Raw genomic sequence first — 23,265 nt, forward strand, 5'->3', positions numbered from 1 at the left:
ACTGAGGCATATCTTCTTCAGCACATTTCGGGAATGAACACCTCGAAAGATCCGCTAGTCTACGAATTTCTGTTAAGGACGACTTTACAACTCATCGCCACTTCAGTTTGGCTACTACAACACGTGCCCTAAAGTTAGTAGTTAATACGTCAATTCTAATATCATATTTTAGTTAATTAGTGAAATCGCCGTTAAATTTTTTTTTCTCTATTAATGTCTGCTTAGATAAGTAGCCAAAACGACAGGGGCCTCGATATCAGTTTTTTTCTTAATTCATGAGTTCCGCATAAAAAGGAAAACACCTAAAACATTTAGGAGCTGCACCGTTCGGGCTACGACGGACGCCAACTCGGAGGGCTCCGGATTAACTCAGACACTCCGGGGGCATTAAATCAGCGTGTACAGTGCATTTAAGTCTGCGCACAGAGCACTTGCATCTTTGTACAGTGCACATATATCCGCGTACACGGGCATATTATCGCGTTCTGCCTCCTTCCAAACGGGGGGGCGCCCAGCGCTGCCACATTATGGGAAACAAATCAACGGCCTCTTTCACGGAAGCACCACCGCTATATATAGCAGAACGTGATGCAAGAGTCAGCGACTACTACGCAGCGGGACAGCTGGCGTGTATGAAGTGCATACGCGCGCAGGTCGTCCTCTGAACAGCACAACTGTCACCTTACAGCGCAAAGAGGGATATTTTATTTACAGGACAGGCACAGAGGTCGACCGCCCACAGCCCAAGGACAGAACATGTATTTTAATCTTTTTTTTTCTTCTTTTTTCCCCCCGAGAAAATGAACGCGAGCGGCAGCACATATGTCGCGTCATATGTGATAGACACCGTCATGTCTATCAAAACTAAGTATATATATACCGTCGCGCCAATAAGACAGTGCACAAGTTCGGTGCACTCAAGGAGGCCTGCTGCGAGCACCGCTGGAACATTCTCGTGTGGCTATCAGTTAAGAAGAAAACACGACACGACGCACATATAGCTTTCTTTTTTTTTTTTTTTTTTGCAGGAAGTGTCTCCAATACCTTTTTTTTTTCTTTTTGCCTCCCTTATCAGCAGCCACACAAGTGCTCATTTTCACACGCGCTCGTCTTGCAGACCGACACATGGGGTGTCTAAGACGAAGGAGGAGGCGCCATTACGCAACGAAAAGAAATGAAGAAGGCCATACGTTGTCCCCTTTATCGCAAACAGTATATATATATATATATATATATATATATATATATATATATATATATATATATATAGTGTGCACAGCTGCGATTCCTCGAGGCTGTGCTTCCGTCGACGAACGGAAGGCGATCCTCCGCTAGTGGTCCTTCGCGTCGGGACATCGACAACAGCGGCAACCTCGCGCCGCGTGCAGCAGCAAAGCTCATTTCGAAGCGTGCAGTGGCGTCACGACACCCACATAGCGCCGCAGAGAACACCGAGGCCCGTGGGGTAAGTCAGAATTGCGATCCTGGGTTCTTGTTCTCTCCGCGCGAAAGACACGCACAGAGGTGCGTATCATCCGGGGTCGCGAATCTTCCGAAAGCTGCAGGAACCTTAGTCGCGCGTGTCCAGAGGTGGCGTGCATGCACGCGCGCACGCACGCGTACGTACGTACGTACATACATACATACATACATACATACATACATACATACATACATACATACATACATACAAAGCTTTCGAGTATATGAGTCGAATACGAATAGCAACTATCAAATATCGAGCAGTCATATACGCATTTAGAGCCACTGTATTTATCTCTGTATAATTACGCACCAAGCTTGCACTTACTAGTCCAAAAGAAAGACACATCAGGGATTAAGAATCACTTTTAAGCGCAATATGACTAACTGCCAATAAAAAAAACTGCACGGAAAACGTCTCAAGATCTTCGCATCCAGTTTGCAAACGAGCTTTCCGAGAATTAATGGCTGCTGTATGGAGCAGAGCTTGCACAAAAAGGGTAAATAAATGATCGCCGTGAAAAGATGACAAGTTTGGAAAAAGAAAAAAAAAGAAGCTCCTGAAGGACGTGTATAATAGACACACGTAAAAGGGTCCTTCGCCAGGAAAACACCGCTGGTCGAAGCGTAAAAAAAGAAGTTCTACATGACTAGACTGGTAGAAACACTATAGGACAGACTACAAACGAACAAGGAAACACAACATGCGTAACCCATTTTTGTTGCTGCACTCCTTGGAAAGCTTCTGTAGCTTCACTTCCGATCATTTGCGACACTCTGTTTAGCGGACGAACAGCAACAATACTTTCGCAAGACGTTGTTGTGAAATAGTAATTAGTTTCAAATATTAGAAACAATCGATTAGGATATCCTTTTCGAATACAAAAAGTTAGTGCGTATACTATTCGATTCATATTCGAAACTTCCAACATTCACTGGCTCCTGGTCAATATACGTTTTACTTTTTCTTTTGCTATGGCGAGTGTATTCTTCGTCTTGCTATGACCTTCCCTCGCGAGACATTAATTTTTTTTTAGTGAAAGCCTCGAGCATAAGTTATTACAATAACTTTTTTGCAACAACTTGTCACCCAGCAGCCAGCGCCCTGAAACAGCGGGGATCACGGAGTCGCGGCTGGCTGCACGCACGGCTGTCTGCTCACTGCTGGCTGACGTAAGCAGAACGTCACGTCGAGGACTTTGTGCTCTCCTGGAGAATAGGCAGTGGCCTAGTGGAAAGCTATAATGATCCCATTCCGTACCTTTGCACTTTTTTTTCACGCCTTTCTTTTTGTCCCCGCTCTTCTTTCCGCCTTTACTTCCCATTTCTCTTCCCCCAGGGCAGGGTAGCAAACCGTATGCTTTAACTCTGGTTAACCTCCCTGCCTTTCTCTCATTTGCATCTCTCTCTCTCCTGTAGCCCCCTATAGTTTCGGTTTTCGCGCCGCTCCGATAGCCGAAATTCGTCGTGCCACAGTTCCGCGCGGGTAGTCACATTTTCTTTTTGTTCCAGATCTAAAACTTTGATAAGATTGTAATGGATAATCCGACTTAATTTCCCCAGTTAAGAAGGGCCCGCTGAAACCTAAAGCTTTATAAGCTAGATAATCAACTTTTGTTAATTATCGACCGGTTACCGCGTATCACCCGACACCTCGCGGTCGCCATCACACTGACGGTATGTTTGCAAAGGAACCGTTCCTTTATTTCAAAACGGCCCTCTTTAAATATTACTTACAGTATTCGTATAAACAACCGGTACTCTGCTTATTTGTAAAAAAACGAAAGGAAAGACAATGAGCCAAAGCGGAATTTCGTTGCAGTTGGCCTTTAAACGCCGAATGAACGGTAAGAGACGCCCAATAGCGCCTTGCCAGAATGTTGCGGGGTGGTTGGGGCGATAGCGGTACAGTCAACCACAAAGTTTGGAGAACACGATATCTGAGAAAAAAAAAAAGAAGCCGAATATCTGCGCAGCCTCTGAACGCAGTGTACAGTATTCGCATTTACGGACTCGATACCAGTATACGCTAACAAACATTGCGATATTTGGATTTTACTAAGTACTGTTATACAGGCTTCTCGGAAATTGAACGCTTTCTGAGATCCCGTACGTGGTCCATAAACTTTCGTGGTTGACTGTATACGTGACAGTATATGCAGCCCGAACAGACAAGGACATCGGGAAGGACCACGGCGGGATCGCAGCGCTCGCTTCAGCTGTCCTTGTCTTCCCTCGCTGTACACTTGTATAAATACTTGCAATGGCCCCTCACCAACTACAGCTTCCCGAAATACGCTATAGCTGCGTCGGTCATGTGATCACGCGCGCGAACCAGTTATAAGCCAAGTTTTCAATTCCGTACAGTCGAACCCGGATATACCGAATCTGAAGGGGGTCGCAAAAAAAAAAAAGTTCGATATACAGGCAATTCGATGTATCGAACAAGAACTTTGTACAAAAATTTCCCAAGGCAATTTTACGGCTGTTCGATGCACACAATAATTTGCTATATGTGGGTTCGATACATCCGGGTTCCACTGCACATACTACAGGACATGGACGACCCGCTCGTAGTGGACCTCCGTTCGGACACGGTGACCAAGCCGACGCCCGAAATGCGCCGGGCCATGATGGAAGCAAAGGTCGGCGACGACGTCTTCAAGGAGGACCCCACCGTCAACGGTATGCTAGGATATATGACTGAAGGTTAAGTGCGTTAGGTTTATAGTCACAGTCACAGCACGCGCGAGGTACATATAGTACACACATAACACGTCGATCACGTGCATTATTCTTGCTGCGCGCATTTCCTTCCTTATATATGTAGGCGCAGACGTCACGCCTAAGCTCACCACGAGTTTGTCGCTGCGTTGTGCAGCGCGTCGAAAGAAGGCTATGCGCATGCGCAAACAGCGCAGTCAGTGTGACGTGTGCGTACCTGCTTCGGTGCGCTGCTTGCTGATCACGAGGTCGCGGGTTCGAATACAGGCCGCGGCGACCGTATTTTGATCAGGCCAAAAGACACACACAAAAAAAGAAGCGAGCTTGTGTATCGCGTGCTTTGCAATGTGCACGTAAGAGAACCTCAACTGGTTAGCCTCATTCCCGAACCTATACATTACCGCGTCCACCGTGACCCGCTGTGAAGTTTCGGCACGTTATTATGCAAAGCCCACACTTTGGTTAGTACGACATACATGCGCGCACCTACTAATACACGATATAGGGTCTAACGACTTGTTATAATGGTGCGAGCGCGTATCGCTGTCACCCGCTGTGTACGGCGTATCCCATCGTCCTAACCCAGCTCTGAAAGCATGGACCAACCAGCCCGGCAGCAAGTATGGTGATACACTTGCAGGTTTCCGGGTATACAAACGCTTTGTATTTCACGACACGCAAATTCATTCATCTAAAGGTTTTTTTTTTTTTTCGTGCAGAGCTGGAGCGGGCGGTGGCCGAACTGCTAGGCAAGGATGCCGCGTTGTTCATGCCCAGTGGAACAATGGGCAACATTGCATCAGGTGATCGACCCGTATACGTGCTCCGTGTTCATTTTTGTATAGCGAGAGCGAAGAAAAAAAAAAGGCAGTGTCTACACGTAGGCTGACAACCGACTGAACACGCACACCCATGGACTGCTTATGTTAATTTCTTTTTTCTTGGCTCGCAGTGAGCGCCACCTGGCGTCCGAGCCGATAGCGGGCGCTACAACTTAAGCTCACGCTTCAACAAAATCGGTTCTTCGGCAGCCCGTATAAGGAGCACGGACATTGACGAAAGGGATATTTTTCGTGCGCCCGACTTGCAGCACTAAGCTGCAAAGAAAACTCCATACGGATTGTGTAGGGTTCCTTATATGTTAGATACATTTCACACCCTTAAAAGTGAATAAGTGTGTAAAATTGTCTATATATAAGCCACAAAATTACTCCCTTTCGGATATAGGGGGAGTTGTGTATAACTCCCCTACATCAGAAAGGGAGTAATTGAAAGGGTGTAAATTGATATATAGATTAATTTACACCCTTATTCACTGTTAACCCTTTCAGCGTCGCTGACGTGTACCGGTACGTTTTCGCGTCTCTGTCCCGCCATGTTCCTTTTGACATTTCTTTTTGTTGGATAGGAATGCGAGGACCCAGCTAGAAAGCATTTGCCGTTATATGTGACTTTTTTTTCCATTTAGGCATAACCAAAAATAAACAGTTGTGATCGAGAAAAAAAAAACCGCCGCTGGGCGTGCGTCACCTAAAAAAACGACACTGAAAGTGTTAATGGTGTAAATTATTTTACAGTGTACAAAGGAAACCCACGTTTCCTTTCATGAATCTTCACTGGACTTGGGCGCTTTCGCACAAATGATTTGCCATATTCAGCGTTTCTGTGCTTCGAGCCGTCGATGAATTCGGCCTCACGCCGCAAACGGCTACCCTCCTGGTTATCTCAAATAGCGAGGCGATCCCACCCCTCCTCCTACCCTCCGGAAAGGCGTTGGTGCCGGGTTCGATCCCCCCGGACCAGGACAATTGTGTTTTTTTTTCTTGAACTGCGAAGCTTTCTTGCAGACAAACGAATTTCCTTTAGCTGTATATAAGAAAAGTGTATAGGTTTGCGCTGCAAGTCCGGCGGATGGCAGTTTCCCCTTCCATATTCTCATGATTTTTTTTTCCATCTGCCTATCCATAGGCTTATACAATGCGACCTTAAGTGCGGCAGTGAGAATATGATTGAATTATGTATTGATGGGCTCACACACTGTAAAATAATTTACACCCTAAAAAGTGAAAAAGGGTGTAAATGTGCCTATATCTCACACCCTTAGGGTGTCCATTATATAGATAACACCCTAAGGGAGTGAGTTATAGACAGATTTACACCCTTTTTCACTTTTTAGGGTGTAAATTATTTTACAGTGCAGTCCAGCCGACAGCACTGAGTTACTGAGCCGGTGAGTGAATGAACGAACGGATAAGCGGGTGCGGGTGATTAGGAGAGTGAGCTATAGGAAGTCAGTGAGTCGGCAAGCGAGCGAGATGAGTTTAGGTGATGGAGTGAATGAGTCAGAGCGATCGAATATGAATGAGAGATAAAGTGGGCGAGCGCTATACCGCTTCCATCTACATATCTCGAGCCTTTCGCGTTTACGTATAGTCTGAGTCGATTATACGGGCGCGCCAGAGAGGGCCAAGATATGCTCTGTCCGCCTTTGATGGCGGGTGAGAAGGGCGCAGATAGGCTTCGTTGATGCGGAGACTGAAGAAGCGGAAGGGCTCATATCTGGAGGCGCTGCTATAATAATAATAATAATAATAATAATAATAATAATAATAATAATAATAATAATAATAATAATAATAATAATAATAATAATAATAATAATAATAATAATAATAATCTTTACTTTTTAATAAGGACATGTTGACGGAGGTGGCGCAACCCCTCATGGCACCTGCTTTCATCCGCTTAGGCTTAGACCTTATATATGCTAAAGGGCGCATTTCGCGTAGGGTAAATTTCGGTGTCTTGTAGCACAACAATACAACAAGTATATACCGTAACTGACGAGGCCCCACAATAACAAGTATCAACGACGCAAAAAGGGGAAAGCGTTATCTTTCTCTTCTCAGTATAACAAACAAGCATATATATTAATTCACGGAATAAAGTGAAAGCGGCGTTTTCTTTTCTTTTTTTTCACCCTTATTAAGGACAACACTTCGCAGGAATCTAAACTTACGTTGCCTCGCTTTCGCGAGCGCCAAAGTACGCGCTATATGCAAACCCGGTCGTCCCTGCCATTTCTTCACCCAGAATCTGCTCTTCGTACATTCCGAACGTGCACGACGCGATGGCAGACAAGGAACGGAAAGGCACGACACGGACACCAAGCACTGACACTTCCAGCTAAACTTCATGTTCGTAAATAAAACACACGCATAGGCTCACGTAGATCACAATCACGTGCCGAAACCGTGCTCGACACAACAAAAAGAGCATCTCTAAATCTTTACGTATATGGATTAGCACAGCGTACCACCTCCTTTGCATTCTGAGTAAACAGTTCTCTTTTTTTTTTCTGATAAGGTGACAGATTAAGGTTCGCTGACACAACTGCCTTGAGCAACATAGCCGCGGCTTCAACTATCAACCTGGTGCCATCGCTTGCGTGCTTAGCAATTACCGAGGTTATTATTTTTTTTTCCCAATAGCGGAGCGCAGACACATTTGGCGACACTGTAAAGCGAGATCACCCTCTCCCCGTCTCTGCACTTTTAGATTGTGCTCCTGTATAATGTGAAATTAGAGTGTTTTAGCTTAGCGCTTGCAAACCAAAACTCGCGTCCCGAAAGAGAAACGCGCCTCCCGAAAGCGCGCTTCTTCAGCGTCGGCGTCTTCCCGATAACGGCGCGGTCCTCGCGCCATCAGATATCAGCTTCATCTGCTGTCGCAAATATCGCGAGAGCCCCATATGGGTCAGCCGATGTATATTTATACCCATATGTAGCGGCCTCTCAAGTGTTCTTATGCGCAAACTTAGTGCTTGGACACCGGGCGTGATCTATCACATATAATAATAATATTTGGGGTTTTACGTGCCAAAACCACTTTCCGATTATGAGGCACGCCGTAGTGGAGGACTCCGGAAATTTTGGCCACCTGGGGTTCTTTAACGTGCGCCTAAATCTAAGCACACGAGTGTTTTCGCATTTCGCCCCCATCGAAATGCGGCCGCCGTGGCCGGGATTCGATCCCGCGACCTCGTGCTCAGCAGCCGAACACCATAGCCACTGAGCAACCACGGCGGGTGGATCTATCACATATATAGACGGTATTATACACTCGTGTGTTCCGAGCAGCTTCATAGGCGGTATGTACAGTCAACCGCAAAAGTTTACGGGACGCAGGATCTGCCAAGCAGCCGAATTCGCGCGAAGAATAATCACACAGCGTCGAATTAAATGTTCCAGCATGTAGTAAGTAGCCTTCGCCACCTACACAGTGATTCGTTAAATACGAAGTGTCATGTCTTAACAGTGCAGGAATTCACATTTGAAGAGGAAACAGCATCCCGTAAACTTCTGCTGTTGACTGTACACGTGACATGACGACGCGAGCTTAGCAACACGACTTTCTTCGGTTGGGTTGAGAAAAAAAGAAAGAAAGAAAGAAAAAGAAAGACTTCGGGTGAATTTTTACCCACCTGGGTTTCTTTAACGTTCATCTAAATCCAACACTACGCTAGCGTGCTTTTTTTTTCTTTTTTTTCATTTCGCTCCCGTCTAAATGTGGCCGCCGGGCCCAGGATCGAAACCGCGAGCTCAAGGTCAGCATCGAAGCGCCGCAGTCGCTAAGCTATATAGCCGCGCCGGATTGTTCGCTTCCTCCTTCATTTAAAAGCCAGGGAGGTGCAGGTGGAGCCCGAGTTGTATAGCACGTCGAATGTACTGCAAAAATGCAAAAAATGCTCGCGCGTTTAGATTTAGGAGCACGTTTCAGAATCCCAGGTGGTAAAAATGAATTCGGAGTCACCTACGGCGTGCCTCGTACATAATCATGCAGATCGTGGTTTTGGCGGTTCTGGCACGCGAAACCCTAAAATTTCTTTTTTTTTTTTTAGGCCTTAAATCAAAATTTTATTTCCTATACAGCTGGCAGAACTCTGCTTTCCTTGCTTAAATGTAATAGACTTCACTCGAACTGATTGGCCCGTTTGCCTAACGAAGGCAGTTAACGCCGTACGTCACAAAAATTTTAATAATAAAAACAGGGATTGGCTTTCGAGGCATAGCCTCCTCCTGAACTTCATGTACCAGTGAAGCAATCACTCGCGCGCTTTATCTGTGTCATATATACGAAACGAGCGCGTCGCATCGATCATCTCGCGCATGGGGCGACCTAATTTATTTATTTATTTATTTATTTATTTATTTTATTTCATTTTATTTACAGCATAGCGGGGACCCTAAATGGGTCCTGGCGGGAGGGGCAAAACAAAAAGACAACAATACCAACAACAAAAAGCACAGCAAATTACATTGCAGTAAACAGGATACGTAAAGAATGAATATGTGAATTGACCCCCCACCCCGTCGCACGCCGTTTCGCAGTAATGGCTCACTGTGACCGGAGGGGCCAGGAGATGCTGGTCGGAGACGCCTCGCACATCTTCCTCAACGAGCAGGGAGGAGCGGCACAAGTGAGCACAGCCTTCGAATTCTTTCGCGACAGTTTCGAATCCAGTGACACGTGCGCCTTACCGCGTAGACCTTTCCATCGATGCGCGCGAAGACCCAGTGGCACTCTTACGGACTGCTATGCGTCGTTATATGGAGTGCACGAGCAGCCGCATACATATTAAGAGAAAGAGATGGCAACTTTATTTGACAGGAACAGATTTTAATGAGGGGTGGTTGGAGCCTCCCAGTCCAGGGGCCCCCACTGGCCGCCTGCTTGACCCGGCTAATTAAGGACTTTTGTCCTGCCAATTCGGAACGCGCGAGCTGTGCCGCCCACTGCTCCGTTGTGGCACTGCTATTTGGCCTATGAGGGCGCTTAGTTCACTCCCAGGTTACATGTATTATAGGGTCTGTATCCCACCGCACCAAGGCCAGTAGGCCCTATAGCGAGTGGGATACATGCCGTTCAGCAATTTCAGATGGGGCAATACCCCAGTCTAGCCAGTATACAACACTGTTAGGCGGACTATAAGTTGGTTGTTTGGCGTACGTAGCATATACACGGCGATATAGAGTTGAGAGTCATAGCGTTATAGAGATTTAGTACCGTTGGTTTATTAACTAAAAATGGGGGGGGGCGCCCCAAGGGACACAAGTGAAAAGAGTTCCACCCGACGACCACGATCCAGCACTCGCGGTCACAACACTGGTGTGACCAGCATTAGAGAATTTCAGCGCGTCCCGCGGTATTCGGGTAAACGCGAGCGGCCTGAGACGTTTCTATCGCATGATTAGCGGAGGCGCGAACGACCTGCACGGTGCAGCCACCTGGTGGCGCAGAACTCAGCCAGACAAACAAAGAGCTTGTAACAAACAGAGAGCTGCGGTAACCATTTCTATTGTAGGTACTTCGCCACTGGTCTGGGTTTTTGGCAGCAGAGTAATCGTGTTGCTGCAAACGCGAACGTCCTGCACGGTGCAGCCACCTGGTGGCGCAGAACTCAGCCAGACAAACAAAGAGCTTGTAACAAACAGAGAGCTGCAGTAACCATTTCTATTCTAGGTACTTCGCTGCTGGTCCAGGTTTTTGGCAGCAGAGTAATCGTGCTGCTGCTGGAAATTTGCCCTTTTTGGGCATTTTGTCATTCGCGGCAGGTCCCCTTGCTCTGGGTTTCCCATTTCTAAATGTCCCTAACCGAGGTGTCGCTGTGACTAAGCACTGTACCAGAGGATCGAATTAAGAAGAATGGATAGATCGCGACAGTGACAACGTTTAGACGCAACCAGAAACAATTTATCACAGCCTTTTCACTTATACTGCAGGGCGCCACTTCGCGGTGCAATAAAAACAAAACTAGCTGCGTAAAAAAAAAAAACGGTAGCACGCCGTCTGCAAACCGCTAAAACTCCCTAATATAGGTTCGCGCCTCGTTCTGCACGCTCTGCGTGCCCGCGCAGGTGCATGACCTCGTGCGCACATCTGGGCCGTGCTGGAATTTCAACCGGCTCGCTAAAGCTCCCCAACTTTGCGCCACATTGTGCCTTTCTTTCGCACCACGCAGGGAGCTTGGTCTGGCATAATGCGAGTATTTCTTTCGCTCCATTCTGTTCCATTGTTATTCATCGCGCTCACAACTATCAAGAGGCAAAGATTACGTAGGCGGAGCGTTGTTCGGACCATCAACAAAGCGCGAGAAAGGGGGGGAGAAAAAGTTGGGATAAAATCGTTACATCATTCCGCACCTGAGTGTATACTGGGCCGATGACGCAGTTGTTCCGAGAAACTGTGGCTCGCTACAACTCTCAAGCTACTGCGCATCGCATCGTACGCGCGCTACACGATCCGCGCAGGCGGCATCCGCGCATACAGCTGGGCCGTGCTTCTATACTCCCCCGCGCAATTACGGCGGCTCGCTAAAACTCCCTAACGTTGCGCTACATCGAGCGCTCCTTGGTCCGCGCAGTTGGCATCGGTGCATAGCTGGGCCGTTCCGACGCAGAAGGACGGCCGAATCCTCATAGAAGACCTGGAGTCACGGGTCAGGTACCGCGACATACCCTGCCCAAGGACTGCGCTGCTCTGCCTGGAGAACACGCACAACATGAGCGGAGGCACAGTCCTCTCCGTCGACTACGTGGAACAGGTGCAGTGAGAGCCAATCATAAGACCCTCGGAAATATTGCGACCTCTACATCTTGCTATCATTCGGAATGCTCTTTACGCTTTCCTCACATAGTTGGCGATTCTGTGAGAGAGTCATTCATTCATTCATTCTACTGATAAAGTCAGCACTATCCTGGCAGAGGTGGGTGCAGAGGTTGGTGCAAAAAGATTACTGAACCTGCTTATATGATTACATAGGTTCATGAATTGATCAAAATAAAGGCATTTCTTCGTGTATAGGAGCGTACTATGTTAGACTAATGATACATAAATATCCTAGGTATATTTGGCTTTGGCGCAAGAAAAAACACACAAGGAAAAAAGAGGAAGCGAGAATGGCGCTTTTCTGTGTGCCTCTTTTGTGTTCCCTTATTTGCGCCAAAGATACCTCGAATCCCCCTCCATATATGTGTATATATATATATATATATATATATATATATATATATATATATATATATATATATATATATATATATATATATAAAGAAAGAGATAGAGTATATGGTGCTTCGGTGCTTCGTCAAAAGTCAATTTCCTTCTATGCGAACCTGCAGTATCCTGACTATAGTTCAGCGCAAGCATTCGTTTTTTTATGAACGCTCCAGACTATTATTTCGTCAGCAGTGGTTTTCTTAAAGTGTTACACAGAAGATCATCCTAAATTCAAACACTGCACCGTAGCTCTCGATTCGTTACTACTGAATTCAAAAGCAGTAAAACCAGCGTACGGTGGTATATTTAACAAGTAAACCTTCTGAAAAATGCAGGAGGTACTACACAAATATACGAGAAAACAGTATGTGGCTGGACTGTTAAGGCAAAAAAAAAAGGGGGGGGGGGAGGGGTCAACACATTACGAGGGCTATCTAAAAGCAATATCAATAAAGCAAAATAGTCAATATCGTAAAGAACGCGGTAAATATATGTCAACACACATATCAGCGATAAGAAATTTTATAACGGACATAAAAGTGCCTTGATATTAATTAGTGTAATAGCAATTCTCTAATACCATAGTATACGCAATTCTGCTTTACCCTAACACAACCATTATTCTAGCTATTTGTCAGGGTTCCCCGCGTGTATTATCAACGAAATTACAGTTGACACGAGGTGTATACGCATTCTACCAAGTTGCAAAAGTCTTGCGCTTAAAGGCTCGTTTTTTTTTTTTTTTCTCGAAAAATCCACCAGGCAAGCAATCCGCGTGCTTCCACGCAGGCTTCGCGATTCGCGAGGAGTCACAAGATACCGCTGCACATGGACGGCGCCAGGATCATGAACGCGGCGACGTACCTGGGCCTCTCGGCGAAGGACATCCTCAGGGGTTGCGATTCCGTTATGTTGTGCATTTCGAAGGTACGTAAAAAGTGTCCAAAACCATATTTAATGACAACAACAACCACAACAACAGGATCATATAGGAACTGTGGACTTACAGACTTCATTGTTCTTTGATCAAGGTGTACTTTCAATTTCGGGCTATAAGCTCTTCGGCGATAGTTTCGCGAAATTTCGCGTCACTTCGCCACACCGCGTACACGGCCGACAGCGTTTCTGGCGCTGTGCCAAGCACGCTAGTTTCGCACTGTGCAAAAAACTTCCACTTTGGGAAGTTGATGACCAGCGAAGCTGCGTATGTGGGCCCCTTAACGGTGAACTGCACCTCCGCCGCGGGTCGGCCTGATATAATGTGCCATCTTCGGGCCGGATCGGTCCCCGCATGGCGAGCGCTTATAACGCCTGCGTCACCTCCGCCGCAGGTCGGCCCGGCATTGCACTATCTTCTGGATTTCTTTCTACGCGCGGACACGATAGTGGGGAGAGTAGCCCTTAACAGCTTTGTTGTAAAACGAAAACAAAAAAAATAATAAGCAAGGAGAGCAAGCCGCACGTTTCAGCTTCGCTGGTTAACCATCTGTATACGGAGTGCTTGGGCGGTGATGTTTTTGGCTTCTCAGCTGCATAGCTTGCAGCGCGCAAGCAGAAACGAAAGGAATAAGAAAGCGGGGTATCGGTGCGATAACTAGTTGACGGGTTCGAAAAATTCTTTGGCGGCGTGAAATTCGCGAGATGACATCCGTTAATAGTGAGTCCGGTGTATGATTAGCCAGAAAAAATGTTTCAGAACTCTTTCATCTGCTTCACTCATTCCAGGGCCTCGCCTGTCCTGTGGGGTCCCTGGTGGCTGGAACGAAGGACTTTGTGTACAAGTAGGTAATCATATATATATATATATATATATATATATATATATATATATATATATATATATATATGAATGCTCGGCTCGCACTGTGTTGCGTAAGAGTACGTTAAACACACCCCGCCCACCGCACGCTATGGGACTACGCTACGAGCTTGCATCTGTATTCTAATAGCCCCAGCAAGCCTTTTCATCACGAATATATATGCATGGCGAGTGGAAGTCAGTTAACTCCGAAATAATTTCCACCATCCGCGGTTTCTGTTGACGTGCACCCCATGCGCGGTACGGGGGCGTTCTGTTTTTTTTTTTTTTTTTTTTTTTGCAGAGCGTTAGAAGTAACGCGAGTAGTATATGCGCTTGTTTTGTTTGTATACATATGAAGGAACTGAAGCTAGTGCTGACCGCACTGTATAGCTGTCTAGCTACCTCTGCTGACACGTGAACGGCAGTTAGCAGTGCGAGGGTGGTGGTATAGGGGAGTAATACCAAACGAAAAGAGGGTAACAAATGAGATTTAAAAAATAGAAAACTAAGAACTATGACGTAGCAATACACAGTGCGTTCAAAGTTAAACTAACAGTAAGTTTAATGAAAAAAAAAAGAACGCGACGCTCGCTACGGAAACACAGCTTTTACACGGGCGGTTTATGCACTCCGTGCGTACACTCTGTACACTCGTACGCTGTTTCTATATATAATATATAGAAACAGCGTTCGTGTGATGTAGCACGTCATATTGTTTCGAAAGGCAACTGTAAGCGTAAAATTTTTATTTCACTCGTCACCGCCGCACTTTTACTCATTTTTTTCTGCTATTTTTTTTTTTTTTTGCGTCACCAGCGAGCTTTAAATATGCGAGAAGCATGCGCTCTCGAGACCCACCCTATACGTATGTGGCACCACAACCATAATTGTTCCAACCGGCCCACTATACGGCCGCTTCTCATTGGTTCAGCCGGAGGATACGCTAGAGTCGATGAGAACACGAACTTCAACAAATCGGCCCCCGGCGGGAATTGCAGGCTGGTACGCGCGCGAAAGTGCCTGGGCGGAGCCATGTGCCAGTCGGGGGTCGTGGCCGCGGCGGGACTCGTCTCCCTGAAGACCGTCCTGCCCAGGCTGCACGAGGACCACGAGAACACGCAGAGGCTCGCCAGGGGTGAGGGACACGCCACGGCATGCATGCCGACACTTCCGAGTGTGTATGTAGAGGCAAGACTGCGAGTCGGCCTAGTTGGAACAAATTCGTTTTAAAACTTATTGTGCGCGAACAAACACGGACGAAGAATAGAAACCGGTTGTTAGAAAGCGCTCGTCCTTGTGTTTCTTCTATTCTTCGTCCCTGTTTGTTCGCGCACAATAACTTTTAAAATGAATGTATGCAGAGCGCAGTTCATTCAAACCGCCAGCGTAGCTGCGACCGATAAGATGAATGAATGAATGAATGAATGAATGAATAATGAATGAATGAATGAATGAATGAATGAATGAATGAATGAATGAATGAATGAATGAATGAATGAATGAATGAATGACAACTATATCGACCGTCTCATTCATGGTGTTTTACACCCCAAAGCTACAATGCAACAACAACAGATCTAGGATAGATTTCACATAGACAGCGCCCATGACACATAGTATTGCCCCCATGTGAAGTTTGTTGCTCTGAATGTTCAAAAGTGCGCCGCCCACACCAGCCCATCTCAGCTTTCAAGGAATTCAAGGAGCACATTTACTTTCAGAGAACTGTGAGGGCCCTTGATTCTGTTCTTTTTTTTTCATATTGAAGGGACTCTCAAGGATTTCCAAAGAGGTGTATGCGAACCCTGCATAAAATTCTCTCTCTCTCTTTCTCTCTCTCTCTCCAAGTCTTGCATGGCAGGCAAGCAATCGTTACGCTGCACGCAAAACGCTGTGTAGATTATCGCGTTTAATTAACCGCTTCACGAAAGGTGCGCTTCACATACGTTTCAACATGTGCGTAGTGTCTGCATATGTCGTATTATTTTATTAATGCTCTAGCATTAGGAGCGTCAAAGTGACGAAAAAAAAAAAAGGCTTACGTTCGCGAAGTGTGAGAACGCGGTCACGTGTTATGTGTGACGTACGTGTATGATATATATGTCATACACGTACGTCCTCACAGAGGCAGGACGTGTGCGGAGTGAGCTACTCAACAACAATTTGCAATGTGGTCAGCGCGGTTTCAATCACGGATCCGGGACCTCAAAGAGGTGTGACATAATGCTAGCGCATTTACCGCTACATCGCTGCTGTTTTTCTTTTCTTTTTTCTCTCTCTCCCTCTCTCAGTCGATCTTTACCGCGACAAGTCGTTTAGGACGAAAAGGAGATCCCTCTCATTCTGAAGTTGAGAGAGAGGTGTAGATCAGAGAGCAAACGGGGATAGCCGGTATTCTAACTGACATTAAGAGAAAAAAAAATACGGAGCTGGGAAGGCCAAATGTAATGCACAGGATAAATAAACGGTGAACCATATAGAGTTACGCAATGGGTGCCAAGAGAAGGAAAGCGCAATGAAGGACGGCCGAAAACTACAGGTGGGGCGATGAAATCGGGAAATTCGCAGGCGCAAGTTCGAATCGACTGGCGCAGGAGAGGGGGCAATTGGAGATCGCAGTGCATGTCCACTGCCTTCGTCCTGCAGTGGACATAAAACGGGATGATGATGATGATGATGATGATGATTATTATTATTATTATATATCTCTGACACCGCGCACAGGAGTCTGTATAAATAGATGGCGCGCAAGTAATCGCCTCTCATTAAACCGCCCTGCGCAGGCGTCAGCCTCCGGGGTAACCCGTACATCAGCGTGGACCTGGAGACGGTGCAGACCAACATCGCCGTCTACGACTTCCACGACACCTGCCGGCTGTCGCCGCTTACACTCTGCGAGCGCCTCAACAAGGTTAATTGTTGCTGCACTGACCTCGTGCCATGCATACAGGCGCTTGTGTTTTTTACTGCCCGAAACCCCTCGATTAGAAATGAAATGCCAGGACTGCCCCTGTCGGCCGCTTCGGCAGTACTAAGAGCAATACGCCTATACGAAGGCACATACTTTCATCCTACATAGTTGAGTGATTATTTCAACACTCTCTTTACTATATAATACATCAAAGAGATTACAGATCCTTTGTTTTCGCTCAGGTATCGATTGTTTATAGCCTCGACTGTCTGTCCGTCGTCTGTTTGTTCCGTCGGGAGCGACTGGCAGAAAGCGGTGTGCACGTCTCTTAAGAATCGTTCCACTACCCCATTTAAAACTCGCTGCAGCTACAGACTGCAGATTCCTTATCTAGACTCCCATCTCTTATGTCTACATGACGGAGCGTGGCCCTAGACTGCCGAATGTAGGAGACGTCTATTTCCCCACTACAGCCATCCCTGTTTTAGACCAGTGAGACCTGGATCCCTCCAAGGCAAGAGATTCCGCCTACACTATGGCCACAACTGGTGCGTGGGGTGGCCAGATTAAAACGTTAAAGCTGGAAAGCAAAAAAAAAAAGAAAAAAAGAATACCGACTGCTTCATCGAACGATGCAAGCATGGAAAATGCGAGCTTGAGAAATATCAGTCGGAACTCGAGGCAGAGAGGTGGAGAGAGAACAAGGCTCTAAGACGTTTGGAGTCGGAGCACAAAACACAGGTCACTATACGTTTATAGGTGGTACACCCACTTCCAACAGGTGTCGCACGAACGAGTAGGCGCAAGAACCGCTTGCGCCGTGGTACAGTCAACCGCGAAAGTTTCCAGACCGCTGAATCCGATAGAGAGGTTAACTAACGACTCCGCCCCTTCGGAACGGCCTGGTAATGGGATTTCCTATCTGTACTCTATAGATAGATGTGCGGCGCGAGCGAGCGAGCGGCTACGGGCAAAAGCCTCTCGGAAATTCAACGTATTCTCAGATCCCGCGGTCGGTAGAAGTGTTGGGGTTACCTATCTGCGTGCACACGCGTAAACGCACCTCGGAGTCGTCTCTCCCAAGTCTGACGTCCGAAACGAACAGAAAGCCCGAGAACTGTCGTTACCGCGAGCTATATATATATATATATATATATATATATATCCTCCTGAGACCCGGGATGCATTTGGGTGCACAGATTTTTTCCAAATTTTCAGAATAAATCAGGATGGTTATGAAGGTTAAAAGTGTTAAATGTTTTTTCAATACCCGTGATAATTTCAGCTCAGCGCGATGTCCAATATATTGGACACTGGGATGCTACCCGGTCTTTCTTCACCCAGCGCGCACATAATGACGTACCGCAGATATTACGCAAAACTCGTGTGCAAAAATAATTTAACAACTCAAAAGGCAAAGTATTCAATAAAGTACATAAGAAGAGCATTCCTCTGCTCAAAAAAAAAAATTTTGCTCTTGTGTTCACTTCCCGTGGGCAATTTCAAAACACCTGTTTGTCCTTGGTGATGCAGAAGAAGAGCCGACATTTCGTGCAAAAGAACTTTGTTTTCATGTCGCAGCCCTGTAGTCTGCAACGGGCAGCGTTTGCAGTGTCTGCCAGTATTGAGTAGTGGGTAGTGCTCTTTTCTTTCGGTTCTCGAGGAGACAGTTGAGCCTGCTTTGATGGCGGATGCCACTTGGCTTCGTTCTCACTGTCCGTTTCATCCTGCTTCTTCCCTTGAGCCACGAGAGTCGCAGCAACAGATTGGTGGAACTGCATATATTTGCGTATTTATTTCCGCTGTTTCTTTACGGAGCGTATGTCCCGCGTGTTCTGCACCCAGGAGTTGTTGAGGGCAATGTCGAAGAGGTGAAAGATGGCTCTCATTGTCCACTTGTTGACGCCTGCTTTTATCCTGTAGTAACTTATCATTCGGTCTGCCTTGTCAACAACGCCCATGTTGAAGTTGTACATGCGAACAATATCTGGTAGAGGGATATTGATATTTTTTTTCCCTTAAGAGACCACCTGCGACAGTAGGTGTCTTGCGGGTCGAAGCCATGGATTTAAAAAAGAAACGTTATTGGATTAATTCATAAGACACGCGAGGCCGGTCCGCCGAAGAAAAAAAGAGACGCAATTTCGTCCACAAGCCGCTAAACGCCATCACTACTCGCATGCTGTTCATAACAAGGCCATTGAAAAAGCGCGGTCAAAATAACCGGGTTGAGTCCTAGCGTCCAACGTAATGGACACGCGAAATCAAAGGAAGAGCAAGAAAAGGTAAGCGCGCGAATAGTTAAAATTTTGTATTCTGCGCGTACGCTGTTGTATCTACTTTAATATAAAATCAAAGATATGCCCTAAAAGCAGGTAGAAATACGAGAAACAGTGCTTACTTCTCCGGCAGCTGCCGTAAAACGCCGCGCCGCTTAATGCCGCCATTGTGGAACTGTTTCGGCGGGAATTTGAACGATGTATTTTCATCAATGCTGCATAGATGGCACAAGCAGGTGTCCAATAAGTTGTACAGTGTGGTTTTATGAGGATGAAAACCTTGTCACAGGAGTACTGTCTCATATCTGAATGTCCAATATATTGGACAAATCCCCATAGCGGGGTCTCAGGAGGATATATATATATATATATATATATATATATATATATACCGCTCTGTTCCGCAGGTGACGCAGCGGGAGTACGACGATCTCCAGCAGGCCGTCGCGGTTAAGATGAGCGCGGTCAGCCCGACCAAGGCGCGCGCCGTGCTCCACAACGACGTCAGCGCGGACGACGTGGACGCGGCCGTGGTCAAGATGCGCTACGTCGTCGAAGAACTGTGCCGGTCGGCCCCAGTCTAGCCGGGGAGGTATCGACGCGATTTTGGCCGCATTAGTTGAAGGAGTGTCTATATAGCACTTTTAGTCCATCAAGGGTGGCTGCAGGTTGGAACAAGTTGGTACGGCACGCACCTTGTTTTTTTAGCACAAGGCTTTTGCGGTTTCCGTCATTGACACGCCATCAGGGCATTCCAGAAAGGCCGGGAAGCCCGGCAGGTAGTTCAAATTCTGAAAGGCGCCAAACAGGGCAACACCTCCATGCACTCGATCCATGCACTCATATGCTCTGGGAGTGCGGGTCGCTGGGCCCGAAGTTCACCAAGGAAGAGTGGGACGCGCTCCTGCGAAGTCCTGTCTTTGAGGATCAAATCCTGGCCGTCCAGCGCGCCCGCGATCGGGCCGGCAGACTAGATCTGTCAGTCCCGTCGTGGGATTAGCCGGGTGCGCGTTTTATCGCGCTTTGCTGGACCGAATAAAAGTTTATTCACTCACTCACTCACTCACACGCTGGGCAAAGTCATCAACTGTGCTTCCGTCCGGACGACGAACCCAGAGGTGGCCGAGCAAGTGGCCATTGCACTCGCCATGCAATACGGTCGGAGAGACAGGGTGTATAGCGATTCGAAAGCCGCCATCAGGGCATTCCAGAAAGGCCGGGTAGCCCGGCAGGTAGTTCAAATTCTGAAAGGCGCCAAAAAGGGCAACACCTCCATGCACTCGATCGTTTGGTTCCCTGCACACGTCGGGGCGATTGAGGGGGTTCCTCTGAACCTCAACGAGTCTGCCCACGAGGCTGCGCGTGGCTTTACCGACCGCGCTGCCCTCGGATCGGGCGACTCTCTCCCCGGACACAGAGACGCTCCTCTCACACACAACGAAATCACGAAATTCTTTTACTTAGAGAGAAGGGTTTTCCCCCCGCCTCACTCCAAGCTAAGCAGGCCGCAGGCGGTTACACTAAGACTTCTGCAAACGAACTCGTACCCAAATCCGGCGTCCCTTAATAGCATATATCCAGAGATTTATCCAAATTGTTTTTGCGTGGCCTGTGGTGAGGTAGCTACGTTGCCTCATATGCTCTGGGAGTGCGGGTCGCTGGGCCCGAAGTTCACCAAGGAAGAGTGGGACGCGCTCCTGCGAAGTCCTGTCTTTGAGGATCAAATCCTGGCCGTCCAGCGCGCCCGCGATCGGGCCGGCAGACTAGATCTGTCAGTCCCGTCGTGGGATTAGCCGGGTGCGCGTTTTATCGCGCTTTGCTGGACCAAATAAAAGTTTATTCACTCACTCACTCACTCACTCGGGCTCAGTGTAGAAGAAATCGATTACTTTATTCATCGTTTCGACCATGCCACACGCATCGTCTGCACCGCGCTCTTCGAGCCGACGTCTTTCTCTCTGATGTTATAGAAGCCCTACTCAAGGAGTGCCTCGTAATTCGCCGTAACACTACTGCATACCACCCGCAAACTAATGGGATGACTGACCACGTGTCCACGATACTTCTGCAGGTATGCTACATCTTTTGGTTAGTAGGCGTAGCGCGCCGCTAGAACATCAGCGCATGCGAAAACGTTTCCCAAGTTTCCCAAGGGGCGCTGTGCGGTCATGGGAATGACGGTAAATGTGTCTGCGAGGCTTGTGTTGGCTGGTGTTGTAAGAGGCTTCGTCTGAAACGTGGATACGGCTACACAAATAATGACTTCCTTAAGTAAAATCTGCATAAAATGTTTCAAATCTGCATAAAATGTCCCAACGTGGGAGCGGCCCGCAGCGCGCTGAGTCGCGTACCTCAGGACCTTCATTAAAGTTTTGCATCCATCCATTCACGCCTATGACATCTTCCAGTGAAGTTTACTCACCTACAATGAATGACCAAGCGAAGGAAAGCAAGAACAGACGACAAACTGCTCCAAAGAGCACGAATCTTGTCTGTCCTCCAACTTTATCGGCCCGCTGATATTACTACGTTTCATATAATTGTACATGCAATATCAAGTTCTTATAATTAAATAAAACGTTTTTGTGTAATAATAAAGCTAAAACTTATTTTTACGTGCTGTTTTAGTAGAAAATACATCATTGTGACAGACGGAACGGTGCTTGCCAGGCTATTCGAGAACGATGCCAATCCGGAGTCACGATATACCGGCATTCCCATGCGCACCACAGCGCAGCACCGCCAGATTTCGCTCTATGCAATATTGTGAGAAACTATGATCTGCGCTTTCAAAAAGGTAGCAGAGACAACGGACAAGACTGAAGTACAATCGCCCCAGCTTGATGCACACGACCACGACTTTTTTTTTTTAGTTTCGCCCAGTTAAGTCGGTAGCCGAACTCTCTACATTTATGTGCTGGATAGATTGCAGGACGAGGGCCTCCCCCAGCGATCTCCGCAAATTCCCCGTCTATGCGCTAACTCTGTCCGCGGAGACATTAACGCGGACATAATGCGACATTCCGAAGCGAAACGAGAGCATGCTTAACGTCACACACACACAAGTTTGCACACACACACACAAGTTTGCACACACACACACAGTGCACACACACAAAGAGAGAGAGAGGTTAACCAAGAACGTGTCGTACTGGCCACCCAACACTTGAGGGAAAGGGGAAACGTCAGAGTTGATCAAACGACAGGTTACAGCAGACAAAGGTTTTTTTATTTCAAACAAAAAAGACACTTCTCAAAACAAAACAAAAAGAAAGCACACAAAGAAGGAAAGCTGAGACCACGTCTCAGCGCTGAAGACCTGAAAAAAAAAAGTGCTGGAACGAAGCAGAAAGAGAAAAGTTAGAACATGCAAAAGTTGCTCTCGCGGCGCATGCATAAAATACGCACGTATATAACACTCTAAACCGATTTACACACTCAAGCGTGCTTTACGTCTCGCATTCTTTTGAGATATGTAAGCTATGGACCGAAATGCGCACCCTTAAGAGGAAGCTTTAGCTCGAGTGCTCCTATCTAAATACATGTAAAAGGAGAATTCGTTTTTCTCGGCAACCACTGCACCAAATTTGACGAGGTTTGTTGCATTTAAAAGACAAACTTAAAATCTAGTGACTGTTGGTTTTGAATTTGAGTTAGGTTGTCAATTTTTTATTAGAAATTGACAAAAATTGAAAATTTTCAAAAAACGATACTAGCAAGTTTACAACTCTCTAACTCAACCACTAAAAATGATAATACAATTATGTGAATTGCATCTAATAGTACATCTAAAGCGGACAAAATTGATATGTTGCACATGAATATGAAAAAATTTAATCATAGGGAAATACAACTTTTGCAAAACCGTTGTAACCAACGTAACAAATTCACGTAAGATGTAAAATGACATATTGAATTTGTCCGCTTTGAGTGATCTAATGGATACCGTTTACAGAACCGCGATATCAGTACTTGATGCAGAGCTATGAATTTGTAAACTTCGTGCTTCT

General features: G+C 46.7%; 2 protein-coding genes across 2 annotated transcripts in view; one reads left to right on the top strand and one right to left on the bottom strand.

Annotated features, from left to right (window-relative positions):
• The first annotated feature begins 4,028 nt into the window (after positions 1-4,028).
• Positions 4,029-19,943, top strand: LOC142590994 (uncharacterized). The gene is made up of 9 exons (XM_075703369.1): positions 4,029-4,167; positions 4,926-5,009; positions 9,597-9,685; positions 11,630-11,809; positions 13,054-13,191; positions 13,990-14,045; positions 15,064-15,200; positions 16,849-16,976; positions 19,663-19,943. The coding sequence occupies exons 1-9, from the start codon at positions 4,041-4,043 to the stop codon at positions 19,837-19,839; spliced, it is 1,116 nt and encodes a 371-aa protein (XP_075559484.1). The 5' UTR covers positions 4,029-4,040; the 3' UTR covers positions 19,840-19,943.
• A 2,519-nt stretch (positions 19,944-22,462) lies between these two features.
• Positions 22,463-23,265, bottom strand: part of LOC142589996 (protein argonaute-2-like) — a 32,263-nt gene continuing 31,460 nt past the window's right edge. The window contains exon 6 of the mRNA XM_075701791.1: positions 22,463-22,590. The gene's annotated coding sequence lies outside the window, so the exon portion shown is untranslated. The remainder of the gene's footprint in view (positions 22,591-23,265) is intronic.

Source organism: Dermacentor variabilis, chromosome 8 (assembly GCF_050947875.1).
Source record: "Dermacentor variabilis isolate Ectoservices chromosome 8, ASM5094787v1, whole genome shotgun sequence".
Taxonomy (NCBI): domain Eukaryota; kingdom Metazoa; phylum Arthropoda; class Arachnida; order Ixodida; family Ixodidae; genus Dermacentor; species Dermacentor variabilis.